At 46.2% G+C, this 19,693-nt stretch overlaps 1 protein-coding gene and 2 non-coding genes across 5 annotated transcripts in view; 1 reads left to right on the forward strand and 2 right to left on the reverse strand.

The window, feature by feature from the left end:
* The window catches only part of mpp7a (MAGUK p55 scaffold protein 7a), a 131,852-nt gene extending 128,320 nt beyond the window's left edge, over positions 1 to 3,532 (forward strand). For all 3 annotated transcript variants that reach the window (XM_071896907.2, XM_078291386.1, XM_078291387.1), the window contains one exon: positions 533 to 3,532. In XM_071896907.2, the coding sequence (XP_071753008.2) occupies positions 533 to 712 (180 nt within the window). In that variant the 3' untranslated portion in view covers positions 713 to 3,532. The remainder of the gene's footprint in view (positions 1 to 532) is intronic.
* Positions 3,533 to 10,320: 6,788 nt separating this feature from the next.
* On the reverse strand, positions 10,321 to 10,392 carry trnaw-cca (transfer RNA tryptophan (anticodon CCA)). Its single transcript has one exon. It is a non-coding gene; the product is annotated as a tRNA-Trp (tRNA).
* Positions 10,393 to 16,369: 5,977 nt separating this feature from the next.
* On the reverse strand, positions 16,370 to 16,443 carry trnai-aau (transfer RNA isoleucine (anticodon AAU)). The gene has a single exon. It is a non-coding gene; the product is annotated as a tRNA-Ile (tRNA).
* Between the last annotated feature and the right edge of the window lie 3,250 nt (positions 16,444 to 19,693).

Genomic DNA, 19,693 nt, shown 5'->3' on the forward strand with positions numbered 1-19,693 from the left:
TGAAACGGCCTCGCATGGTCCGCGAGCGGTCACTGCCTCGTCACACGCACATGAAAGCCAGACTGGCATGTATCAATTATGTATGTTTTACATGTCTTGTCTGTGTTTTGTCAGTTATGGTTATGTTTTGTCGTATGCTTATTTTGAGCGTATTTTATTTTCCTTGTGAATCGGATAGCCGTGTGTATTCAGTGCAGGAAATTATGAAAATTCCTTGAGGTCGGGTTCTTGTATGGGGAGGTTTTAGTTCGCGGTCTGTGCCAGGGTTCATGTGTGGATACCATGTCTTTGGGAGGTTATAAAGGGCTCTGTATGGGCCACTTTATGTTTATTCGTGTGTTTATGGCCATGTAATTTGTGTTTACAGTATGGGAATTTATCTCCTCTCTTGTTTACTGTGGCCAGTACTCTCTCTTTGCAGCAGATAGCGAGCCTGCTCTTTTTTTTTTAAGCGGTCAGTGAAATTTACTGTCATTGGTTTGTCCATTTCTCCATGCTCATTGTTCTGTCTCCTTCGCCTCCCACGCTGTAGGAGGAGGACTTTCAGGAGATGGTGAAAGCCGGCCAGGTGATAGAGGGTCAGCACGGCCATCTGTTCGAGAAGGTCATTGTCAACGACGACCTGGCGGCGGCCTTCGGCGAGCTGCGGCTGGCGCTGAAGAAGGTGGAGACGGAGACTCACTGGGTTCCCATCAGCTGGACTCACTCCTGAGACCCAGACAAGCGGCGGACTGTACACGGAGAAAAAAGGGAAGGGCTTTGACAAAAATATGCAGGTTTTTATCTTTTTATGTCCGCTGCGGCTGGCGTTGGTGGGGATAACGGGGGATCTGACAAGACGGCGCCGGACTGCTGCGTCACCATATCTGAGCTGCACGGCGCTGAACCTGGTTCCTTTGCCTGGGATCAGGTTGGATTTAGACTTGAGCTGCGGTCTGGATCTGGATCTCCAGGTCTGACCAGATGTGACTTGGCCAAGCGTCCGTCACTCCGGGTCGAGGCTAAGGGCTTCTGTCCAGGATATGGGCCTTGGCTGCGGCCCGAGTCTAGGACATTGATCTGGGTCTTAGCTTGGGTCACAACCTTGGCCTGGATGCGAGCTCTTTGGTCCAAACCAGAGTCTGTATGTGGAGCCAGCCCGGACCGTCCAATACACAGCACCAGCAGTCCTGCCAGCACATCAGCCATCCCGCCAACCAGGACTCCTTCCTTAGTGTGTTTATAACATTAGCTCATTAGAAACCAAAGGGATTGACATTATTTTTCTTCTTGGTGGACAGTTTACATGCATATGTCTGTAAAAGAACACGGCCTCTGAGGAGAACGGGTGGAGGAGAGAAAAGAGAAAAAGATTTGCCTTCTGTCTTAAAATATTTTTATGCTTCTAAAATGCTTCCATGACTGTTACTCCAAACAAAACATTGTCAGGTACACTCTCAATAAAGGGCAATAGGTGTAACTTTATTTAAGAGAAATTAATATATTTTAATATTTTTCTGCTGTTGTTTTGCGTACCTTTTTATAAGCATATCATGACCGTAGTGTTTAGAGCAGCGCAATACAACCTAGTAGTAACTTTGACATTGGAGGCGTCTCTTCATGGTGTCAGTGTTTTGATTTCATCACCTAGTCCAGTTTTCCCCCTACAAAGCACATAGAGAGCCATTTTGTTTAGGTGTTTTATATTCCATTTAGGAGCTTTTCGAAAAGCCGCCACCCTTCATATGAAGGTGCCCAGCATAACAGCTCTGCCATTTAAACTCCCTGCAGTCCCAGACACTTTTGGCCGTCTGCTGGAAGAAAATGTTCTCAATCGTGTTTCATTAGGGTGGAGTCTTTATTTTTATTCACACAAAAATGGCTTCAGCGAGGCTCCTAATAGAGGGTCCAGGTTTATATCTAAGAGAAATGCGAAGTAGCCACTTCTTTACGAGCGTCATGTTGTATGGACGTTAGGAGTTGATTGTTATTTGGATGACTCTCCCGTTCCTATTCGGACTCGCCCTCCCTCTCTTATACAAATTTTTCTACCCAGTTCTTTTACTCTGTTTCTCAGTTTCTATCATAGAGATACTTAATATTGAACTGTGGAGCATTGATTTTCAACGCAGCTACTAGCTAAGAAGTTAATCCTGCCTCTACCATATCAGTATCCTTTGTAAAGCCCTTACAGTGGTGTAGTGGTGTAGTCTACGTGATACGCAGGTATACGCCGTATACCCACTAAGAAAGCTCCAGGATTTCCGTATACCCACTTAAAAATGCGCAAGGATACGTAACAATATAGTTTTTTGACAGAACTTTCACTTCAGTGATTTTGTTTCGCAAATACCGGGTAGAGTATAACTGCAATAAACTAAGTTTTGCAGGGGAAGGCATCTCCTCCACTCACACTACCATTCATAAAACTAGTGCAGTGCCCGTTCGCCCCGCTGCTGCACAGAGCGCTCGCCCCGCCCCGCTGCTGCACAGAGCGCTGTTTGCCCCACCCCGCTGCTGCACAGAGCGCTGTTCGCTTGTTTATTCAAAGTTTATTAATATTGAACGTGTCGCCTGTCCAAATTGCACCAAATCTGACACTGCACGTCCTTGGGTCCCCAGCAATACACCCGCCAAGTGTGAAGTAGATCGGACGAACGGTTCTCGAGATATGCGAAGGACACACACACACACACACACACACTCACTCAGACTCACAGAGAGACAGAGATTCCTTGCTTTATCGTTAGATTCACCCTGTGCGCTCTGTCTGTGTTAGGAAGCGCGGAACGTGGTGACTTCCCATATAGGAGGGGCTTTGAGTTTGGCCGTGGCCCGTGACCTAGACCTGACATCACCTACCAACGAACCCCCACCCCCCACCCCCTCCGGAAACACCGGAGTATACCCACTACAATAAACTAGACTACACCACTGCTTATAGATGAGTAATTATAAGTGCTGGTTAGCACACTCGTCTCATTTAATTTAGGGAAAACTTGATAAAAAGCAGTATTTTAGTCTCTCACCATCCCCCTTTTTAAAATTGTCGACAATGTAGACTCCCCTCTTCTTATATTCGCTCTCTCATACACTCTAGCTGTGTATCTCCAGCTCAGGTCGCAATGCCCCTAAATATTCCCCTATCTATTTTGTCTATTTTATCCATCTCACCCACTACAATACTTTTTTAATTTGTGTTCATTATCAAAAGGGTAACACGATTGTTTATGCTCCAGATGTGCTAATGATACCACACAGTTTAAGCCTATTTCAATCACTGGCTATATGTTTTGTCTTTTTCATGACTATGCCACTAGAGTATATTTGTATTCATTTTAGTTCTACATTAGGTTCCCTATTGGTTCATCATCTTAATTGTTAATTTCTTCATGTCTTACCCCTCTGCCATTTGTAGTATTGATCAAAATCAGAGGTTTACAGTCTGTGCAGAAATATTTTTCTCTTCTTACTGTACATTAAATATTGTATATGAGGCAAAGCTGTATGTGTTCCCATATTCTTGATAACGCTACATTTTATATTAAAAACTAAACTTGTATTTCCAAGGTGTTGAGTTTGAAAAGTAATTTAAATAATTCATTTATTCCAAAGGGCAGCGATCGGCAGGCCTCGAGAGCAATGATGGTTGAAATGGGGCTGTTCATGTGAAATAAGACTCTCCGGTATGTCAGAAATATACTAATGTGTCTAGGATCTGTGCCCTTGAGTGCCGTTCACATCTACTTTCGCTCAGTCCGATGGAGAAACAGCATCTTTCATCCACCCCACAGAGGTTCGCTCCGGAGTGCACAGTTGTGTAAATAGAGCTGACACCTTTCATCTTGTATATGGCAGCGCTAGAGAGCAGTAAACGTCAATCACTGATTGTTTTTCTCACCTATGGGCCGTTACAGCTGAGTTTGATTTTGACAAAATCGGAGAACGTTTTTCCCACGACGCAATCGCCGCGGTGCTGCGGGCATCAGGAGCAAAATTCAGGTCAGTGGGACGTCAGACTCTTCACTCCACTTGAGAAAGTCATTTTCTACAAATCATATCTGTTCTTTATTAAGCAGTATGTAATTAATAAAATGAAGTAAAAAGCTGTGTTATTGGGCATATGTAGCTCAGTTGGCCAAGACGCAACGCATGTAATCACAACATTCTGGGATTGAATCTGGCCTTGGACCTTCGTCGCATGTCATCCCCTTCATCCTCTCCCACCTTTCCTGTCTCTCTTCACTGAAAACTGGCCAAAAAAGCTTAAATGCCAGAAAAACAACCTTAAAAAAATATTGAAAATTAACTTCACATCGTAGCTGCAAATTTTCACACAACTCGTGCAATCCTGTAATCATATTCAGAAACTGTACGACATCACCACGAATGCACCGTGGGACTGTACCGAATGTGTCCTTGTTTTAATTGCCGTCTGGACAACTGGGTGGAGTCTGAGTTCCTAAAAGAGACACTGAAGAGTGCTTGGGCCGAGACGAGGGAAGGAAAGGGCCTGAATCCAGTGGATGTTGAAACATCTCGAGCGGCGCGGCCCAATTAAACCCCAGCGTCCTGCTACAGCAGCGGGCCAAATTACTAAGTCAGATGTCACTGGGCCTTCAAAAACAATGGCTCTGTGGAGGGGTGCAGTGGGTGTGGGGGTGGTGGTAGAAAGGGGGGAGGGGAGGGGGACTCAGGAGAAGAAGTCCTGCCTCCAACCAGCGACCCTCTGGGGGATTCAGCAGGCCCCCGCTCAGATGACGTTCCAAAACAAATCCCCCACCCGTCCAGATCGGGTCGCCTAACCTTCAGATTTCCTCTCTTCCACAGTGCTCACTTTGATGGCTGTGTGGAGGGGGAGGGGGAAGGGGGTTTACAGGCGTGGAGGAGGAGGAGGAGGAGGAGGTGGAGGTGGCAGGGGGAAGGTCAAGCAAAGGTAATGGCACTCAGTCAGGCCGAAGGGGAGGAACCGTCGTTTTCCATGGCTCCCTCTCTCTTTATGTCTTTCTCTCACTCCGTCTTTCTTCCTAATTAGGCTTACGGAGTGACACGGGGGGGGAGACTCCAAGGCGGCCCGGCTCCGCGGTAAATAGCTACAGGGACGCGCCGCTGGCCCATCATGCCCTCTGAGCTCCGACGGGACTTTCGAGTGAGTGAGTAGGTGAGTGAGCGAGGACGAGAGCCCCACTTGGTTTTCCCCCTTCCAAAAGCCATCAAGCTCAATGATCCATGTTTAACACAAGAAAAACACCCGCCAGCATTGTCCCGTAGAGTAAGGGGGCGGTGGATGGGGAAGGTTTGGTGGTTGTGGGAATGCTAGGGCAGTGACAGGTAAAAGGTTCTAAGTGAGTGCGAATTTGCCCCCATTTCCTCTCACGTCGTAATGTTCAAGTCTGCCAAGCGTTCAGGATCTTATCACCCCGGCTCTCATGGGTAAAGGTGTCCCTGCTTCAGACGTGGACAAGCCAAAATGAACTCGGAGGAGCCAAGATGGCTGGTGCCACCTCTCCTCAAGTCCTCCCGCCGAGCGGTGAAGGCACAGCTCGCTTTTCACTCCGCGCCTCCACCTCCCCGCACCCCATTACATTGAAGTCCGTGTCTCCGTTCACCCACTATCTCATCCGCTGCGGGCCTCTCTAGCTTCTCCGTCTGTGTTTATTTGACTGTGTCTGCCACGGAGCGTCACGAGTGTTCAGCTGTGTTTTGATAGCACTCCAAACGCGCTACAACGGAGTGACGCTCCCCGAGAGACTCCCCAAAGACCTTTCTGTAACAAACGGCCAGCGCCTGACACGGTGCCATCAGAGGCCGTGAAGGACATACTGTTTTGCTTCCCGATGCTTTGACGCGTCGCCGGCCCGCCCTTTAGGAGCCCGCGCCGGTGTCAGGCCGATGCGAGAGTGTTGCATCAGCCTGGATGCTGTGTTTCACACACTCTCGACTGAGGAGGATAGAAACACATGTTCTCAGATTAGCTTTCCCCCGGCGGTGCCACGGAAAATGAAGGGCTAAGACGGAGGAAGAGCGAGAGCGGCGCTTTCGCCGAAGCCAGGAATCAGTCAAACGTACCAAGGTTGTTCAGATGAATGATGTAACACTGACAAATGGGGTGCGTGCATGCGTACGTTCAGGTCTGTGTCTATATGTATCTGTGCATGTGAAGACGAAACAGGAATATGTCTTGCAGTAAATGGCATTGCCCTAAGTAGCGGACAAAAAGAGCCGTTCTCATAAATCTCCATATGGTTCAATAAAAGTCTCGAGTGCCTCAAGCCCCTGACTGATTTAAGATAACAAATCTCCCTCTTCCTCTCTCTTCGTCATCCCTTGAAGAGTGAGCTGCCGTGTGAGTAAAGGCCCGGCGATGGCTTCCCCAGCTCTGACATGAACATTAGAGCTCACCAAATCAAAGAGCAGCTTTCCATATATTCCCCTTTCGTTCCGACAACTATAACAGTTTAACAGAGCGCATTCGGAATCCGAGGATTTATAGTAAGAAAAGTTCAGCTTTTATCTCGGGATCCCAGAGATTAATGTTGCCCCTGTTGGACCGCAGCGAGTTCTCATGAATCGCTCCCTTTCTTGCCCTTTTGATGTATTTATTTTCATGTCCATAAATCCATGTATTAACTGAGCCCTTTGTTTTGGGGATGAGGGCCAGGGCCAGACAAGCAGGGCAGGGGCAGTGGGAGATGGAGGGGCGGGGGGGTGGGGTGGGGTGCTGAGCAGACGAACAGGGGGATTAAGTTGTGGAAAAGTCAGACAGCCCATCCTGTCCCGGGCCCAGCGTCATGTCATAGGGGTTCCTTACAACGTCCCCCTGATGCATTTCGGAAACCATTAAAGCGAAATGTCTCTGTCTTGCGTTATGATATACGCCGCAATCATTTTGATTTACTGCGCTAAAATTATGACGTCGGGGCCAATATCCTGCGCCGGGCTCGACGTGATAAGTCCAGCCTTCGCAACATGACAAATTGTACATCATGTGCATCAGAAGAGAGGAGGAAGGGTGAGCGGGACGGAGGGAGGGAGGGAAGGAGGGAGGCATCCAGGCTCCTGCTGCGATCTGATCTTCTTTCACCTCTTGAAAGAGCCTTTCTTTCTTGAAGTCTCTCAAGACTCCTCACTTCTCTCTCTCTCTCTCTCTCTCTCTCTCGTTCTGCTGTCCTGCCTTTGCCCAGCCTTTCATGTGGTGATCCAGTCCGTCACCGAGGCTTTTGCCGTAGGAGCCAGCCAGCGATGCCGCTCTGTTTTCCTCATCCCTCGGTAAATGCCCTTGACCGTAGGGAGAAGGGACTGTACTGCAGACTAACGGTGCTCCGGGCCGGCAGCTTCCGCCCACCCTGTCTCCTCGGCCTAATTAGCCTCACCATTACCTCATGTCTGTAGGCAAAAGGTCTTCGGGGCACGTTACCTTGAGCTGTATTTCTCAATTACAGGGCTTTGGGAACCGCCGGGTGGGGAGCGAGAAGCGAACAGGGGATGCCCTTCATCCCTCCCCGGCCCGAGAGCGAGTTTTCGCCCTGATGAGAATGTGTAGAAATCATAACAACAGGCTCGCTCTAATAGCCGTAGCGCGCTTGGTCATTAATGCAGGGTGGCGTATGAATACACCGCCTGCTGGGGCTGCGCAGGTTAACTTGGCTCCGCGAGTGTGTGCGTGCGTGTTTGAAAGTGAGACCGAGGGGTAAAAGTTCAGCCGGAGGGTCCTCGGCGCTGGAAATTCCTCTGACATGTGTGGAGCTAAAGCAGGGTACAGGGGCCGAGGTTGCGCGAAGGCATTGACTATGTTAGGGGAATACGGAGCTGTCCACCTGTATTTTCTTAAACTTTCGCTGCGGCCTTCCCCCGAGCCTCATTGGCCTCTATCGAAGCCGTTTTAATTACGCAGTCTCTGAACTGTCATGTTTAAAGTTAGAGAGCTGAGGAGGTCAGGACCTTCCTTGTGTGCGCTACAAATTAGTCACAAGTCTCAACATTGCTGTGACTTCCCCTAGTTATCACGAGGGAGTCCGAGAGAAAGCCTTAAAAGCGGTCACCGTCTTTCCAAAATCAGTTTTTAAACCTGCAATAAGCGATATCAGACCTTATTACCAATCCTGAAACTAATGTGTGCTATGTGGACATTGTATTGAGACAAAATGATATAAACCACACCCGCGGGCCATCTGTGTTGCTGTTTTCACCTCTTTTCTAAAGCTTGTTGTCAAATTTTGCTCAGGAATGAAGCTCCTCCCTCACTTTTTAAAAGCGGCGCTCACCCCCTCCCGTTCCTGAAAATTTTCACATAATGGTGGAATCGATGAAGCGAGGGAGTAAACTTCGTAAAATAGTAAACATGCTACCTACCTCTTGTAACCTTCAGTGGGGGAAAGGTCTGGCAAAGCGGGACTTCTCCGTAGGTACGGTTAGCTTAGCTAGTAGCATTTATGCACGGTGCTTTGCAATGTTTGTCCTTGATAGGCCTCCGTAGTGCAGTGGCTTTAGTTCCAAAGTTGTTGCAGTCTCTTTCACCCCTAGTGGTCAGAACATTTTGTTTAATGCAGCTTTAAATGTATTTCTCCTGTCTGTTTTCACTGCAATATAACATTCTTTGAATACCCAGTACTATCCTGATTTACTTCCAGTAGGGCTGTCATTTGAACAACTTTGTGCAACTTTGTAAAATCCAATACATGCAAATGTAAGTAACAAAACAGTGTTTCTCCATCCTCCAGCCATACACCACTCCAATGGAATGTAGCGGTGCGTCCAGCTGGGGTATGAGAGCCCAGCAGCAGTAGCCATGCTGACCCTGTGTAATGATGGTAAGTGGATTACAAGGAGGCCCTGGTCACTGGTCATTAATATTGAGTCCGCTAGAGTTACCTCCATGTGGCAGCAGCTACACCACAGGGACTGGGCCTAGGACCTCCGAGACACCTGAGAACCTCATTTCTCTATGCAGCGCCTCAGATGAGCTGACAGCTCTGCGACTGGGACCGGTGAAAAGGACTTCAAAAAGATAAAAAATAAATAAAAAATGGTTTTGGATTATGGCCCAATCCAGCATTGGAGCACAGCATCACCTGAGATGCCAAGGTTACCTCACTACTGTCAACTTTATGTTTATTTCATTAGATTTGTGGCATTTTTTACACTCAGCTTGATGAACCAAGCTTTTGCTATAATTGGCAGTATGAGACTGCAAAACATGGGATTTAAATTAAAACCCAAGTTTCATTTTTCATTTTTATGGCAATGATCGAGTAATAATTGAAGGTCATTACTGCATAAAAAAATAAAGAAGGAATATGCTATTACATTTTAGGCATTTAGCTGCCACTGTTTATATGTAGCAATTTACAGTTAATTACTGGGACTAAGTGTCTGGCTCAAGGACACTTTGGCTGCATTTACACTGCAGGCATTTACACTGCAGGCCTGGGTGACTGTTTATATCTCTTCTAGGATGTAGCCCCTATACCATACTGATATGAACTGACAGTGATGTTGAAAAGACAAGTGTGTGCAGACTAACAATAACAAAAGACATCACATCCATTTTTTTTACCTACTCTTCGAAAGTTTCAGTTTGTCATGTGCATTTGAGTTTTGACTGAATTGAGGTGTCTCCCCAGTCAAATTAACTATTTGGCTTTCTTTCCATTGTTGTGTCTTGTTGTCATCCATGCTAACTGTGGCTCAGCCAAGGTGCCATGGATGACTTGCATTTAATTAAAGTGTCTCAAGTGAATGGCTTAAGATGTACTTGTCATGGTAACACTGACAAATTCCAATTTGAGCGTTCCAGTACAAGTTGCATGTAGGTCACATGCCTCGGGATCTGACTTTGTACCACATATCCATGTGGCCCAGATTGAAATTGAAAAAATGTGTCTCCATGCAGCTTCTGCTTCTTGCTGTTCACACTGTTTTGAAAACATCCGATCAGATTGTCATATGTGAGGGAAAAAGGGTTTGGCCTCCCAGAAGTGTGACACTTTCAGCGGCAGTGTGAACACAGCCTTTGACTAGACACACTGCTGTCTCAAGGATCAACTCTGTGAGACAGACTTATGAGACAGTTGGCCTCCCTGCTGCTAAATGCGTCATCATCAGTCTTTGGTTTTTATCTGGTTCATCGTTCATGCTTTCTTTGGACCTCTTAAGCTGTCACTGTGCTGCTGCCTGGGTAACAGTACTCTGCATGTTTGTATGGAAGCAAATTGGTTTCTTTCTCTGCAATTGACAAGGATATTTCACTAAGTTCTATCTCCAAGTATACAGCTGTTTCCCATTGTATTCCCATTCCCATATACTGAAGTTAGCTTTGGATGTACAATATCTGAAAAGCTTTGACCCCGACGTGATTTGAACACGCAACCTTCTGATCTGGAGTCAGACGCGCTACCATTGCGCCACGAGGTCATGAGTCTAATAGTTATTATCTGTGATAATTGAGACTATAATATTCCAAAGACAATATAAAAATCGTAAAAGGAGTGCTACTAAAGCTTTGAGTAAAGAACACTATTGGTCAGATTGTTGTAGCATCATTGATCTGAGGCTGTCAGTCTTTTTTTTTTTTTTTTTTTTAATTCATTTTAAGTTACTGATTACTTTTAAGATTCTATATCTAATCTCTGGTCATATTGCAGAGTTGCAGAGTTTTTGAATCTCCTATAAGCTGGAATGCAGCCTTTATGTGTTTTTTTTTGCACTGTGGGCTCATTGACCAAATAAAACATAATGTATGTCTTCTTGGAAGTTAGAGGTCATATGTGGGTGATCTGAAAGGGGGAACGTGTCAGATTCCCCATAGTCATGTGAAGACATACTTTTGATATTCAACAGAATCACAGATACTGCAGCCTGATGACATCAGGCTTTGGGCTGAAGCAGACCAAATTAAATTATAGTCAGGCACTGCAGTAGAAAAAAAAATCGACTATAGTGCTTGGCTACACTTAGACAATAGATACGCAGGATTTCATATAGCTCCACAAGGCTGCACATCATCACAGTCTGAATCCTCTTTACTTTGCATTTAAGAAAACATCGCCACACTTACCGCTGTTCACTGTTCATGAATCTAACAAGCTTTCCCGCTAAAACCTTGGAGATTGATAGAACCCATATCTTTTCTATGATGTGGGTTTTTTTCCTGCACGCAAAGGCCTTGTAACAGACATGTAGGCTCGCGTTGTTATTGCCATGTTCTGGGAAACATGGTGACATGTTAGGAGCTCTTGGCATCTCTGTATCAACACAGTGCGCGGCTGACAGGGGCCACGCCTGGTCATGACAATCACACATGTATCTCTCAGTTTGTTTCCAGAGCCCAAAAAGCCAAGGCCGGGCCCCTGAACCTACACACCCCGACCTTGTTTTGACACGCTGTCGTTCCTCTCTTGGACGGCTAGGTATGAGGAGGAGCAGCGGGTGGCCACATACACACTCGCTGTGCGCTGTTGTTATTATTTCTAATCAGCTGCTCCCTCCGGCCTTGATGGCCCGCCTGCCCGCCTGGGAGGTATGATGGGAACTCGCATGATCCACGGGATGTGTCAAAGAGAGGCAACAAAATCAAGAGTGAAAGAGTAAAAAGAAACAGGGGGACCAAATGAGAGAGAGAGAGAGCCTGTCTCCTTCGCTAGGGAAGAATAACAAGAAGCAGCGTGATTTTGTAATGGGTCATGTCCCTTTACAAGGTGATGTAATTTCCAATAAAGAGCCACGGGCCCGGTGAGGACGCCGGCGCATGCGCGGGGACGAGGCTACCTGGTGCAAGGAGGACAGGGTTGTGAAAAGGTCTGCTCCGCGCAACACGTTAAACTGTCAAACTGGCCGTGACTCACATGAAAGAAACCATGTGGCGGGGCCCTAACACAAACAAACCATAAAGCGGCTCACCTTCGCCAGCTAATAACAGTTAGTTTTACACTCGAGTGTGATGGCTTTCGGAACTCTGAGGTGTTTTTGAGGAGACGCAGCGAAAAGAAATGGCAACGAGTTCTAAAAAGAGCGGGGCCGTGCAACTGACAAGCGAGGCGTCAGGAAAAGAAAGAGATGCTTAGGGCCTTGTTAGTCAGAAAACAGAGGCGGGGGGAGCGGCAGCAGGGAGTTCTTCCCAGCAGTCGGCCGGAGCCTGTGTGTCATGTGTGAGCAGGTGTTGATGGCGGGGAGTGGTGCTGCAGCGGTCTGGGGAGCAGTTGAGGTTTTGGCTGCGGACAACAGGCCCTAATGAGTGATGCTCCACAGGGGCTGGTTCGCAGCCAGACAGAGGTTCAGAGGACGGAGCGGCCGCTTTAACCGGAGCCGTCTGGAAGGAGGGAAATGCCCACGGTCCAAGGTCTGGCCGGCTGGCACTCTGACCGCTCCGCGGGCCTCCGGGGAGGCCCCCGCCGCGAGGCCGGGCCCGGCCTCTCCGGCTCTGCAGCGGGGAGCGGCGGCGGAGCTCACACGCAGTCTGCAGACAGACTGATTAGTCCTCTGTGCTTTGTGATTAGACTACATTGTTAGCGTTGGAACGGCGCGGACTTCGACTGCCTTTCCTTGGCTTGTCGAGAACTTGTAGAGAAACATATTGTATTTCCAGCTTTTTTCACTTCAAAGTGGCCAGTGGGATACTCCCTGAGTGCAGCTGTCCTTTTGTTTGAGCGCTGGGCAGACTACTGTTTGGGAACAATAGGCCCATTTTTTTTCGTCACTGGCTCACAAGTGATAACGATTACCTGATGCTCGAGCTGCCTGTCACACACAGTCCCTCCTCCTGCTGCAGCGACTCCCCTAGTAGGCCTGAAAAGCAATGTGTTAGCCAACTTGTCCAATTAAATGAGGCTTTTAATGGTCCTGAAAATATTGTGTGCATGTACAAATAGTGCTGAGATATTACACTATGTGACTTATAGTGTATGTTTTTAACCCTCATCCTACCAACATATTTAACATACAAGGACTACCGACTGGGGTCCCTGGGGACCCCAAGAATAAACTACTGTAAGAAACAACCATCATAGCAAAATGTTAACTTATTTCTTCCCAAAACATTATAAGTTATGTAATTAATGTCATCTGAAAAAACAAACAAACAGATTATTATTATTTTAGGAAAGTTACAATTAATTAAATGATGTATTGTATTTCTGACTTTGAACATCATCTTACCTTAGGAAGAGCAGTATTTAGGGTCGTCGACAGAGCACATGAGGAAATCTGTCTGCTGCATCTGTGTCTGTCTCCTTCAAAATGACTGACAGAGTGCCCCTACCCCCCTGATAGTGTGTGATACTTGGACCCATGGCAAGCGTGAACTCAATAAATAGTTCCATCTATTAAAACTGCATAGGCGGAATTGGGTGCTTTTGACATTTGACATTTTTTTTTGACATTGGCATTTTTAAAAAGCACTAATTAAAACAGAAACAGAAAACAATGATATGGAGTCATTAGGAACAAATTGTCAAAAAGTCATGAAAAATTGGAATGATAGAATAAAGCACCTGTGAGATATGACAAAAAGTATACCTCTGGGGGTACCCCAGTCGGTAGGATGAGGACTGGTCACTACTCCTTATACTACTACTACTACTACTACAAATCATAATAATAATATTAATAATAATAATTAATTGAGGAAAGTATGCAAGTGAGTAAATGGAAACAACATTGTTATTATCCAGAAATCAGCAACTACTTGGCAAGAGCTCAAACCAAACTGTCTCACACAGTGGACTTGCATCAGTCTATATTTAACTTCTGGGATGTGGCTGACTAATTAGGCTTTTTGTTTCTTTTCACAATTCAAATATAGAGCCTTGGCTATTTTGGAGTTGGATGCTTTTTACCATTGGCTGTTATTGCCAGTAACTTTTTGTTCCCTTGTAAAACACTCTTCCTACATAGTAACATGGTCAACCCCATAGTTATCTTTCCATAAATGCCTTATGGGTCAGCCAAGGCCTATTGACTGCCATCAGTCATGTATGGTAACATCGAGGATTTAGAATGCAGGCAGGCCACCAAGCAGCCATGTGAAGGTGATGTCACTGCTGCACAGCTGTGCTCCTGCTGTGCCAGCCAATTAACGCACAGTGTGGGGCTGGTCAGTGCAGGTCAGGAAAAGGTCAAGTGATGGCGAAGCATGTTACATAATTCAGCATGTTACAACTTGTTAGGCAGGTTTCTTAGCATCTCCTAAAAGACTTCATATACATATATTCATATATACAGTATATCATGTAAATCAGCACCAAATGCTACAAGATAATAAAGATGTTTCTTTTTCTTTTCTCTCCAACTGAAATTTTCATCAGAAATAATTCTAAGGAACCTTATAGATGAAACTTGAGGGTTTATTATTGTCCTCAATAGAAAAAGTTATTTGCCCGAGATCAATGTCTTAGAACTTAATAAGTAAAAAAATAAACAAATAAATAATAATAACAGTAAAACCAAATAGTAAATACTACTACTACTACCACTACTACCTCTACTATTATTACTATCATTATTACTACTACTACTACTACTACTACTACTACTACTATGAAGAAGAAGAAGAAGAAGAAGAAGAAGAAGAAGAAAGTTGCCTTAAATCTGGCTGTTTAACCCGACAACAAAAGGACGACCAAGACAATGATACACAGAAATGACACACTGTACTGTAACAGAGTGAATGATGTGATGAACAACAGAATCGTCTCAAGTCCCTCGCAAATGATATTTCTCTGTTTGCAGGGAAGACTTGCTTTCTCTGCCTTTCGCTTCGACGTGTCATTATTTCCAAAGAGCAATATTCCTCTCTCCCTCTCTCTCTCTCTCTCTCTGATCGGTGTGTGGGTGCCAGCGCCTGGAGCCGCACCAACACAAAGCTCTCAACCCGCACCTCCTCTAATGATGGGAGGAGAGGGGCCGTCCTCTCTCATTCACCTCTCACTCCGCTCAACAACTCCCCCTCTCCGTCTGTCCTCGCCCTCTCTCTTCCCTTCCCCACTTCTGTCGTCCCCATCTTCCGCTCGACGTCTATCTTCAACTCAGTCGACCTCTCTGTCGACGTGTTCGGCTTTCGTCTCTCCCCTCTCCAAAAACAGGCCTATACCACTCTCTCACTTCCACCCCGCGCTCCCCCTCCCTTCCTTTTCGCTTTTCGCTCCCCTACTCTCTTCTCTCTTCTCTCCTCTGGCCCTTCCCCTCTCCTCTCCTCTCCTCTCCTCTCCTCCGCCGCTACCTCGGCTCTCTCTCTCCGTTCGGTCGTCCCGAGACGGGCGAAGGGGAAGGGAACAAAAGGGCCCCTGATGTCTTCCTGGAGAGGTTATAAAGCAAAAGTCAAATTGTATTAGAGCTCGCCGAGCGTTAGCGAGTGAGGCAGTGCCAAATGCGGACGGCCTCTCAGACCGCAGTTTCAAAATAATAATTACGCTGTTAGAGATGGAGCGAGGGAGACAGAGGAGCAAAGGGGGGGGGGAGGAGAGGGAGGGAGGGAGAAAGAGAGGGAAGATCTGTGTTTTTATTTAAGCACGCCGAACGTCTCAAAAGAGTAGAACCAGCTGCTGTGTCTTCGGGCGAGGAGAAAGGGGGAGAGGGGGAAAGTGAGAGGAGGGCGGGGGGCAACGCGACCAGTCTGGCAGAACGGATCTTGCCAGCTCAAGGGCAGTTAGAGGCCTTTATCTGGTAAATAGGTCAAGGTGTAACCTCACATGAACCAGACGTTAGACAGAGACACATGGTATACCATTTAATGTCATATATAACGCTGTTGAGTTACATTAACCTAATAATCTGTGACATTTTCATGTAAATAAATATCCGTTTTGCTACTCTCTATCGCCGATTGATTTAACACAAATACTGATTCAGACTATTCCCAGTTCATGAAAGCTTTTACATTTTCTGTTCTAAACACTCGGTGGCGGATAGTTTTATGTTTCCAGTTTGTTTGGGATAAACAGAAGAAGAACTGGGTAGTTAGCATGAGCAGCGATATCCACCATGGCTGAACAGACAGAGAAAAGAGAAACTCAAACTGCATCAACAGAAAATCCAAGGAGAAAGACGTCACAGGACTGGACACAGTTTGATTGACAGGTGATCTCTGGGAAGAGCAGTGCAGAAACACCACAGTGATGAACGCTGAGCAAGATGGAGACAAAATAAAAAAGGATGAGGATCTCGCAGATTGCCACTTTAATAATGTGGTACTCTTTTCTTTTGCCCACCTCCAGGGAGCTCAAAGTGTAGGACAACATAACAGTAACCAGGCTTGCTGACATGGAGTCTTATCCAGCTGCTTGGCAACAGATATTTATATATATATATTCATATTTGCTTGGCTGAAGGAAAGTCTCTCCATTCACTAGATTAGCCCGCCATTGGTGGCAAGTTGATCTAGTGAGTGGAGAGACTCTGGCCAGTGCAGGGGTCGATCCTGCGACCTTGGCGTTATTAGCACCACGCTCTAACCAACTGAGCTAACCGGCCTGCTTGGTATTCAATAATATATGGTACTGACTCTAGGTGAAGTACAATACAGGTCAGGTAACTACGGCAGTCCATAGAGGACATACATAAAAAAAATATATATTTTGTTATGTTGAGAGAACGACTTAATTATCTCGTTATCACGACAAAACAAGTCATTTTCTCATCATAAACACTTATTTTTTCTTATTATCACGACATTTTCAGGCATAGTAACTACAGCGACTCCATAGAGGACATACACAAACTTTTTTTGAAAAGAATTAAGTCGTTATCTCGACATAACAAAAGAAAAAAAAATGTATGTAGCCTAAGTCCTCTATGGACTGCTGTAGATAACTGACAAAATCATAAATTAGTAAATATTTGGTAATTCTGCACTTTTGCTACAATATATTCATATTATATTGAAGAAGAAAAGTCCCAGTTCCTTTCAGGTTGTTTGCATAAAGCAAAATGCATGCATGTGTTCTGTTCTGCTCTGCAGTACACTGCCATTTTTACCCATGTCAAAACCTACTTATAACATCCATGTTTTTAACATAGCTTCATATTTGTTTTACTATTTTTACATTAAATGACAACCTGTGGATTTAAAGAAAACACTTTTTCGAAGACTGTGTATATCAACCAATATAGAGGGGTTGGGAATATTCAAGTTTATGATGATATGATTTTCTAAAAGATATGTTTTGTGGTTACATGTGCTTGTTCAGCTTTTCTGGAAATGCATAAAAGCTGTTGTAAAGTTTCTAGATGATTTAGCAATAGCAGCCAAGTGTCACCATGCGGAGCGGCAACCAAAATAAACAAAATGTGTTTCAAGTCATGTAGATGCAGACTTTGTCATCGGTTTTCCCATAAATCCTTATGACCGTAAATCTTGTTTTACTTCTATATTTGACAAGCACCCATCCGCTCCAAAGAAAGCATTGGCACTAAGCGATCGCAACTTGAAATACATGCACAGTATTTGAAAACCACAATTGCAGGTTTATATCCATAAGAAGCTCGAGCAATGATGTTCATTGTTACGGAAAAAAATATTTTCAACAGTATCAGGTTTTGTTTGCTGAGACTTGTTTAGAAGCGATATATTGGTCGCTATAATTGATTTCCATCGGGCCTGTAATGAACGCAGTGCATCAAAATTGATTTATCCTGAGAATTTGGCTCATTTTTACGGGAAGAAACGTCTTTGAATTGGCAGAACAGTGCAGCCGCATTAGGTTTGTTTATTGCCCGATGTCAGTTTGCGCTCATTTCATTGACAATCAGCTGTGGATCTCATCACGCCACGATCCGTTAATGCGGAGATGCTCTTCAGGCTGGCCTTGTGCGAGGGATAATTATGTTCAGTTTTCTTTGGCACCGCCGGCCTCTGCCTCAGTTATCGCTCGTTGCGGAGTGAGCAGGACCTAACGCATTTTCCATGAGCTACTTGTACTAGTGCCTATTCAAACAGTCAATAAACCAGGCAATTACTTCTAACGACCCAGTGATCTCACCGTTGTCTGTCGGATGATGAAATAGACTTGGGTAAAAACAAGATAACCTTATTAGCGGCGGGGCCAGGCTACAAAGCGGCACATGTGCGCCGTAAAGCGTTCCGCTGGAAGAAAGTGAAACGACGGGTCACCGCTGCCTCTTGTTCGCCATAAGTCACTCATGCTGGATACCGTTTAATAGCGTTTGCCCCTCTGTCCCTAAAAAGAACACAGAGGATTATGGGGGGGGAAGGCCAGAGAGGATTATGGGGCAGCAGTACAGCGTTTTACAACCAAGGGGATGTGGTCACAGTCTCTTGTTAGAATCCCTTTTACTGTTTTCTATTTTAGAAGTCCGTCCGCCAATGTGCACGACAGATCTCGCAGGTGCTCATTACGACGACCGGTGTCACCTCTGTCCCCCCCCCCCCCCCTTGCCCCGTCCCGCCCCGCTTTAACCACACACTCCACCATGAGCCGCGCTGAACTGTGTTTGACACGAGGCCTGCAAAAACAATAGACATGAATCTACGCCCTTGAGAGGAAAAAAAGCTACAGGAACGGTAGTCCTCTTCCTCTTCCTCCTCCTCCTCATCGCTCTTGTTCCTCACGCAGCGTCTTCGTGTAATGTTTAGTTTGGGGCGTTAATGGAGCGCTGTGGAGGTTGGACGCGTCGCGAACGGATGCAATCACGACGGCCATGTTTTAAGAGGGTCTTTCTCTCTCTCTCTCCGTGTGTGTGTGTGTGTGTGTCGTCAGCGTGTTTCCGTGCGGCTCAATCAGCGGCTCAACTCAGGCATCGGAGAGACGGCGTGGCCTGTGTTTATTATGCCGTATTAAGTTTTAGCCAAGGAACATCCAAGACCTAAGCAGGTGCTTCTGACCACAGAGCGTTATTTGTTTTTACTTTGTAAAAGACCCAGGCCGGGGCAGGCTGTTTCATTTAATCCCCTTTAACGAACAGCAATTAGGCTCGCTAATGAGACCCTGGGTTAGACGTATTAAGACCCTCATTTATCCTGTTCTTTCTTCTCTTTTTCTTTGGGTCCACTCTGCCTTCCTGATTTCTCTTTTTTTCCTCCTTACTGCACGCATCCACATATAGTCAGACTCTCTGTCTCTCTTTCCCCCTCTCTCTCTCTCACACACACACACACACATATAAATTCTATATCTACTGTAACCCTCTGAGTTCACCCATTCACTGATGTTCCTGACTCTGAGCTCCATTGCCCGCTCTCCGCTGCAGCGACGTGGATCCTCAATGCGTCTTAATTTAGACAGCCCTCCCTTGCTCCAAATAAAATACCTGGAGGGGGAGGCAAACTCATAAATCCAGTCCCTCTAACAACAGCATCCAGAATGATCTCTCTTGATACTGCAGATGAGCTACTACCTCCCCCCTCCCACCCCCCACCCCCCCTATCCCCCGACCCTGAGGGATCCCTTGTGATTGATTTACACTGCAGGCTCAGTCCAACCCGCCCCAACGGTTTAGGAGACAAAATAGTTCCACCTGCTGTGCTGCTGCACGGGCCAGGCAGAGAAGGGATCGGAGTCCGCGCCACCGGCTCTCCTGGCAGGGGCGGCGAGTTGAGCGAAGGCGAGCACCGGAGGAAATCGGTGGTTTTATTGGCCCACGGGATACTCCTGCTCTTGCGCATGTTGTCATTCCAGTCGGTCACAGGACACCGCGGCCGGGCCGCTGCCAAACAATAAGGGAAGGAGCAGAGTTGATTTGCACAAATTGCACTGCCGTCCTT

Source organism: Centroberyx gerrardi, chromosome 22, assembly GCF_048128805.1.
Source record: "Centroberyx gerrardi isolate f3 chromosome 22, fCenGer3.hap1.cur.20231027, whole genome shotgun sequence".
NCBI classification, from domain to species: Eukaryota; Metazoa; Chordata; class Actinopteri; order Beryciformes; family Berycidae; genus Centroberyx; species Centroberyx gerrardi.